The sequence below is a fragment of the Notamacropus eugenii genome, chromosome 1 (genome assembly GCF_028372415.1).
Source record: "Notamacropus eugenii isolate mMacEug1 chromosome 1, mMacEug1.pri_v2, whole genome shotgun sequence".
Classification (NCBI taxonomy): Eukaryota; Metazoa; Chordata; class Mammalia; order Diprotodontia; family Macropodidae; genus Notamacropus; species Notamacropus eugenii.
The window spans coordinates 337,896,672-337,905,024 of record NC_092872.1 but is presented as its reverse complement, the minus strand read 5'-3'; the positions used below and the strand labels follow the sequence as shown (position 1 = coordinate 337,905,024).

The 8,353-nt window shown below is 42.4% G+C and overlaps 1 protein-coding gene across 1 annotated transcript in view; it reads left to right on the top strand.

Annotated features, from left to right (window-relative positions):
* Window positions 1–410: 410 nt before the first annotated feature.
* The window catches only part of TGFBI (transforming growth factor beta induced), a 58,973-nt gene continuing 51,030 nt past the window's right edge, over window positions 411–8,353 (top strand). The window contains exon 1 of the mRNA XM_072629873.1: window positions 411–776. Within this exon, the coding sequence (XP_072485974.1) occupies window positions 643–776 (134 nt within the window). The 5' untranslated portion in view covers window positions 411–642. The remainder of the gene's footprint in view (window positions 777–8,353) is intronic.

Here is an 8,353-nt window from a genome sequence, read left to right as displayed (position 1 = left end):
TGAGGTCTACAAGGCTTCTCAAAAGTCTGTTTGGTGCTCCATGACACCTGGTCAATTCATTGATTCTAACGAGAGGAGGTGATTTCGGGGGACTTCCTAGACAAAGCTCGGGAGCACAGGGTCACATGAATGGGCCGCCCCCCTAGAACTGGAGCGGCATCTGTTTGGGGAAATGGGGGGAAGGTTGCTTGCCACCCTTCCCTTTTTGCTCTTGGAACCCTCTAGTCTCCAGCCCTTTGCAAAATCTATCCAGATTCACCTCTCAGGACCTGTATGAGTGAACACATGTGTAGGGTGGGGAAAGGAGAACAAAGGCAGGGGGAAATGAATGCTGCAGAAGGCTCAGGGCTATCCTCAAGTGTGTGGTGGGGGTGGAAGAGGGAGGGGTGCTGAGGGCAGTCCCTCTGGATGGACCGTACACTCCCCATTGCGATGCAGTGCTCAGGCGCTGGGGCTTCTCCGCCCCCTTCCAGCCTCTCCCTCTCCCGCTCCCTTGCTCTTATTGAACCTGGCTCCCCAGTTGGTGGATCTCTCACTTCCACTTAGGAGCCCGACAGTGTGTGTGTGTGCGAGTGCGTGAGTGTATGTGTGTGTGTACGGAGCTGCAGCTCCGCAGCCTCACTCCCTTCCTGTCCCAAGACCATGAAGTCCTTTGTGTGGACGCTGCCCCTGGCTCTGGCTCTGGCCCTGACCCTGGGGGACACCCTTGCAGGGCCAGCCAAGTCTCCCTACCAGCTTGTACTCCAACACAGCCGGCTCCGAGGCAGGCAACACGGGTAAGCCTGGGACAGCGAAAACAGAGGGGGCTAGAGAGAGGAGGGAGAGGGGGACCCAGGGGCTTCAGAAAGCAAACTCCACTAAAAACTTCTTTCTTTCTCAAGCCATTCATTGCTTCAATCTCCTCTATTTCTTTTTCCTGCTGGACAAATTGTTTTGGGAGATAAACGGAAGATAAAAGATCCCAAACTGTAGCTACCTTTTTTGAATTTTCAGCCAAAGAAAACAAAGTTTCTGTCTCAAATCATGTGCTGCAGGGCCCTGCCTCCAGAACTGGCCTCCCCCTTTCTTTTAAGGGTTTACAGTTTGGAGGAAACTGACTTTTTCCAGCTTCTGGGATAGAGTGTAAGGGAGCGGATAGAGGAACAGGTTGGGGCTAAGTCTGGGGGTCAATATATTGCCAGGGGCATGAGTCTGTCAGGCTTAGATAAATGGATTGCCCCTATTCCTGCGCAGGGATCCAAGCTCCCCGGGATGAGAGTGGGTGGATCTTCACTAGTTTCCCTGTCTTGTCACTGGAGGGGGTTGGTGCTTGGACCCCCTATGTGGGCTTAACTCTTTAGAGGGAGAAAGGAAGTCAATTCAACAAGTTCAGCCAATATACTGAGCCATGTTTCACACTCTGAGGTGGGGTGGACAAAGTTTGAATAAGGTGGGTTTGGGGCAGCTTGGTATGATGAAACAGATACTAGTTCTGGAGTGAGGGGATGTGCATTCAAAATCTACCTCTGATGCTTAACTACTTGTGTTACCTTAGGGAAGTCACAACTTGCCAGGTTTCAGTTGCTCCATCTGCCAAAGTAGTAGAAGAAAGGCAGGATAGCATTGTAGAAAGAGAATTTGGGGTCAAAAGATTTGGATTCAAATCCTGCCTCTCTCTACAACCTTGGGGAAGTAACTTAACTTCTGTGGCCCTCAGTTTCCTCATTTATAAAAGGAAGAGGCTCAATCAGATGACTATCAAGGTCCTTTTCACTTCTAAATGTATGATTCTATGATATCTAAAACGGAAACTTTGATAAGACATGACTTCTGCCCTCTTGGAGCTTAAATTATAAAGGGGGAATAAGACATAAACACAGATCACTAGGATACACAATAATATATGATATATACATTAGGGAAATATAACTCAAAGTGAAGTGGGAGGTGTTTTTATTCTAAGAGGAAAGTCATGGGGGTGAGGAGATCAGAGACAGTGTCGTAGAAGAGGTAACATTAAGATCAAACTTCATAGAATAGACAGAAACTCAGTTATCTAAGATAGAGAAGAAAGATATTCTAGGCATACGGAAACAGTGTGAGTAAATGATACAGAGGTGGAAGATCCCATAATATGTTTGGGGGGAAGAGTCATCCATATGTCTGCCCCTCTGGGACTGAGTCACTAACTCTACAGTGGCCCTGGGAAATAGATCATGGAGTGAATAAAGCTATCTCCACTTCTCCTGATACTGCTGCCACCAAGTTGATCCCAAATTAAAGGGGGGAGGGAGTACAGGAGTAATTTCGTCTTGGTGAAAGTCTGAAGACCTTTGATTCACCATCATCACCCATCTATTCTCCTGAGGTGAGGAAGGAAACAGCAGCTAGAGATTTTCTTTGATCTCTAGCTTACATCTCTTTGCTCCATATCCAAGGAAGTTGATGCAATGGAAAGAGTGTTGGACTTGAAATCAGGAAAACCTAAGCTCAGATCCTATTTCAGACACTTTCTAGATGGTTGAGTTACTTAACTGGCACTTGCCTTGGTTCCACCATATGTAAAATGGGGATAATAATAGCGCATATTTCCCAGAGGTGATGTGAGCATAAGTTGACATAATATTTATAAAATGCTTTGTGAACCTTAAAGTTCTACACAAATGTTAGATGCTGGAAGTGGCCTTCAGGCAGGTAGGAAGTTCCTATTGGGCTCTACAAATGGTTTCCATGGTCCTATAGTCATGTCTGCCCTATGAGTATAATAAGTCCCTTGGTATGAAGTAGGGGTTCCTCCTGTGAAAATTTTTCAAAATCAACTTCTCCCACTTCCACCCAGGGTAGCTCCCCTTGCCTGAGGAGCAAGAGGAAAAGCCAGAACCCTGGAAAATGAGAGCTACAATGGTCTTTAGAGATCGTCTAAATTGCCCTAATTTTACAGATGATGAAAGTGAGGCATCAAGAAGTTAAGGGACTTGTCCAAGGTCCTATCAGCCTGAAGAGACTTTATGAGTTAGTGGAAAGAATAGTGTATTGGCAACCCAGTTTTGCCACTAATTTACTAAGTGACCTTTGACATTTCAGTTATTCTTTCAGTGAAAGAGAGCTTCCTTAAGTGTAAAATAAGGGAAGATGGCTGGATTTTTAAAGTTGTTTCCAGCTCAGGTATTTGAATACTCAGTCCTCTTATTTGTGTCCCAACCTCCATTCTTGGCTTAATTTCAGTCTTTCTAGGCAGGGGTGTAACTTTCTTCCTTATAAAAGTTTTTAGAAGTCAAGTTTTTGTATTAAAAATACTTTTAAAGGATTTCTGGGGGGAAAGGATAAAATGTTGATAAAAGTCATAACAATGACTCAAGGAATTCTAGCAGTGACCCCCCCCCCAACATATGTATTTGTCGCAGTTCAACCTAATTCGCAAGACTGACTAATAACATTCATTATCAGTACCTCAGATTCATTTAGTAGCTCTTCATAGAATTTTCATGAATATGCTATCATACCCCTCTTCCTGTCATCCCCCCCCAAAAGCAGAAGACTGGGTCTACTTATCTCTATCAAAGATACAGATGCTAAGCAAGTCCCAGAGAGACTGAAACTTGCCCAAAACCCACCCAGGAACTGATAGAGCCAAGATTTGAGCTAAGATTTTCAAGCCTCCAGCTCATTTGGATTTTGGGGCTGCTGCCTCTGTGCACTGAGCCCTTGGAGCACTTATAAAATGATAAGCAGTTGCCATTCACAACAAAAAGTATAAGAGGTTAGGATGTGGTAAAAGGTATGGAATATACTACAGAGATGGGCATCAGACACTCTTTATCACACTCTCCATGAGCGCAGAAAGACTAGGCAGACCTGGAGAGCTGATTCCTGGACATGTCTTTCAAACCAGTAAATGTGTGTGACCAGTGTTAAGACCTGGAAAAGGAACTTGGGTGATAGATGGGAATCAGGCCTGACAGACAGAGGTAGACTTCAAAAAATGTAATAGGGAATGTGGGTTCTTGGCAGTGTGGAGATATATCTATCTCTAATTAATAATTTTGGATCTTCTGTTCTTCCACTTTCTCTACTCTTCTTTCTGGTGATTATTCAACTTGCTTCGAAGAGTTGAGGATAGAAAGGGAAGACCCTAGCTGTAGGACAGTGGATGGAACACCAAGCCTCAACTCAGGAAGACCTGAATTCAGATCTGACCTCAGATACTTACTAGCTGTGTGACCCTGGGCAAGTCACTTAACTTCTGTTTACCTCATTTGCCAGTACTGTAAAATGTAGCACAAGGGTTATTGTGAGAATGAAATGAGATAATATTTATAAACAGCACTTAGCACAGTGCCTGGCACATGGTAGACACTTATTCTTATTCCCCTCTCACCCCCATCCTCCAGAGTGATCTTGAGTCATTATTGGGAAGAGGAATGGAGTAGAGGAGAGAGAACTCCTAGTCTGGTCAACTCTCTCCTTCTCAGGGAAGCAGTAAGTAAGGAACTTTCTTCCCTCATGACTTCAGTACCTTGTGTTGTCTTTCCACTGCTTTGGAAGCTTTTGAGGGACTATGTCTAAGTCTGGACTTGAGTGCAGTGTACTTGTGACCACCATCCAGCCTCAAGACCAAGAAAGTAAGTCTCTGGTCTGGCCAGTGTCATGAGAGCACAAACCATAGCTTCATCCAGAGGAGAGAAAGAGCTCTGAGTTGACTTGAGAAATGCAGAAATCTGTAGCAGTTTCATCTTTCACTAAAGACTAAACTAAACATTTATTCAATGAAGGAATGAATGAGGTTGAATTTGAGGTGGGAGAAGAGGGAGATAAAGTAGGAAACCAGTCAACTTCTCTATTAAGAGAGGCTGAAACCATCCCACCAGCATTCAGGGGATCTTCCTAAGAAGACTGACTGTGGATGAACCATCCCCTGTCTTATTTCTCCAAAAAGAAGATGCACATATCCATCCACTTGGAACAGACTAATAATGTGCCACCCATTCATGAAAGCTCAGGCTACTTCTGTTTGCGTGCTAAGTTGGAAGGCACATTATTTCTTCTCTGTCTCTGTCTATACTTGTCTGTCTGCCAGACTCCCTTTGCCTCTCTTCCTCTTTATATTTCCCCCTTCCATCTTTCCTAGAGTGAGTTCAATGACATTTGGATCATGTGCTTGGCCTAGGGTACTTTTATTTCCATCTCAGAACTTTGGTTTTTTGAGGATTTTTAAAAGACCTGATGAACTGATCTCCATGGAGTTCAGATTGTAATTCCTCTTTTGAGCATTATGATCATCTGAAGGGCTGTCTGTGCACCACTCCCCTTCCGTCTCGAACACACCCAGATACATATTACTCTCACTTAGATACTGGTCTTTTCCAGCTGGCATCAGAGGTTTAGGAGTCAGCACCATAGAGGAAGGGGAATCACTGACTCTGGAGTCAGAAAACCTGAGTTCACATATCAGCTCTGTCACTTACCTCCTGTGTGACCCTGAACTGAGACCCTGGACTTTAGTCTCTTCAGTTCTAAGATTGTTGATTGAGACTAATAGGCTCTGAGGTTCCTTCCAGGTCTATATCAATAATTCTATGATTTTAGCTAGGTGATACAGTGAATATAGAGATGGGCATGGAGTCAGGAAGACACCTGAGTTCAAATCTAGCCTCAGATATTTACTTACTTTCTGTATGACCCTGGATAAGTCATTTAGCCTCAGTTTCCTTAACTATAAAATGGAGATCGTAACTGCACCTACCTCTCAGGGTTGTTGCGAGGATCAAATGAGATAACATTTGTAAAATACTTACCATAATGTCTGCATATAATTAGTGCTACATAAATGTAAGTTGCTAGGACTGTTAATACCACCACCACCACCACCACCACCACCGCCACTACTGCTACTACTTTTACTTCTTAAAAAAAAAAAAAACCAAAACACTGCCCAGCAGAACTCAGTTTTCTTTCAGACACTCAAGAGAGGGATTTGACATCATTTTGGGCTAGGATAATGTATTCATTTTGACACAGATGCTATAAAATGTAAGTGGTCTGGAATTACATGATCTACATTATACCTTTTTTTAGAAAGTGGGAATGCCCAGTCACAATGGAGTGTGGAGGTAGTTGGTTTCATGTTTTTTAATCTGGTGCCAAGTTTTTTCATCACGATTCTTTTTGCTCCCCTACCACACACACACCAGAACAAACACACAAATTGAAAGACAGATGAAATATTGCAAAATGACTATCATCAGGGTAGTGTACAATGACTGTCCTTGAGCAAGGACTGTCTACACTGTTTCGGTGCCAGGTTTGTAACTTTGTTCAAAGTTACTAGCTTGTCATATATGTGACCCTGGGCAAGTCACTTAACTCTCAGTACTCTGGACTCTATAAATGGGATAAATGAGAGACTTGGTGCTAATCTACTTTGGGAAGACAGAGTTTTTTCACCTGGAAGTGGAAGTTTTTTTACCTGGAAATTCCCTCTGCTAATGAAATCATAAGTCTCCTTCTACTAGATGTGAACTGTACTATACTATGCTATGCTATGCCATGCCATGCCATGCGATGCCATGCTATACTATGTGTGAACAAGACATGAAACATTTCTGTTCTTTGTGCAGCTTCCTGCAACTAAGAGAATACAACATTTATATGCATAAATAAATACAAGATTATTTGATCTAGAGAACACTTCCAAGGAGATCAGGAAAGAGTCCCCATGGAAAGTGTTGCTTGGGTTGAGTCTCTATATAAATTGATGATTCTAAGCCTTAAAAGAAGCTAAGGACTCTTTGAATACAGTGATGAAGAGGGAGTACATTCCAGGTATGGAGGGCAGTACAGAGGCAGGTGATGGTATGCAGAGTCTGGGGAGCAGTTAAGAAGTCCATTTAGCTGACTTATATCATATTTAAAAGGAACTAATATGTAATGAATCAAAGAAGGTAAGTGGGAGTCAGATACTGGAGAGCTTCACAATACTGATTGAGAAGTTTATATTTTATCCTAAAGAACCACTGAAGAGGAAAATAGATCTATAATTATAGCGAGATGGATAGGGATTGGCATTTAAAATAATCGGTGATGCCTTTGCAGTTACTAGTTTCAGTTTTGAGCTCTGAGGCCTGGGGGTGCCTTACTTTTAAAAAGTCATCCAGAGTTCTTGAAATGCAAAATTATGTTGAACTCAGAAAGTTTTCATTTGTTTTCTTCTGCTCTCTTCTAACTTGTGACCCAGCCAAGATGAACTGCCTGTTTGGTGTTCATCCAGAAGCCCCATTGACATTTTGGTCATGAGTCGTTCTGGTTCTGCAGGTGTTCATATGGAAACATTGATATAACTTAGGTCAAGTTCAGGGAAACAGATAGTTGGAACTTTACATTCTAAAAAACAAAACAAACCCAAAAAGAAAAAAAAAGTCAATACAGTCCATTTTTGGCATTCTGAAAGACTCCTTCCCAAGCCAGATCCTTTAGTTCTGAGAAATACAGAGTCTAAATACTCCAGTAAATACGTCTTGTTACCTGTAGGTTCCTGTTCGGTCATTCAGTCATGTCCTATTCATCATGACCCCCTAGACCATAGAACATCAATTTTGTCCATGGTGTTTTCTTGGCAAAGATATTGGAGTGGTTTGTTGTTTCGTTCTCCATTGTTTCCTTCACCTGTATTGCTGTTCTTCAAATTCAACAAGTAGTTTCAAGGAATATTTCTGTAACAGCTACTTCTAGTGCTGATTTTAGACTTATAACTGAAATAGATATTCAGATATTTACTAGTCCAAACCCTCCACTTTCAGCTTTACCAATGAGGAAAATAAGACTCAGACAGCAAATGTCTAACCAAGTGTTACAGCAAGGTAACCACAGCTGAGTTGAGATTTGTCACCAGTTCCTCTGACTCTGAATCCACCACTCTTTCCATCTCACCTGAATGCCTCCATGCTGGCTTTGTGAGGGAATATAAAAGAGATACAAAACAAAGTACCCTCTCTTAGTAAAATTGTAATCTAGTTGATTAGAAGAGGTCTGTTATTATGGAAGCAAATGAATAACAGGAGGCCACCTATATTAAGCATTAATAGCTACAGTCTCTAAATGGGAATGGTAGAGATCAGAGGAAACAGTAAGAGGAGTAGGTTACAATACTTGGTGAAAGCTCTTAGGTTGAAGGTTGTTGCACAGTATAGGAAAATGGGGACTCAAGCTTGGTTGTAAAAGATGAGTTAGATTTGATAGGAAGAAAAGGAGGGAGGGCACTTGATTCTCCTGGTCAGACAACAATAGGATATACATATTAAATTATTTCTGTAGTAGTGGGAATTTCAACCATCCACTAGCTTTCAAACCAAATGCCTCTTTTGCCCTTGATAGCCAG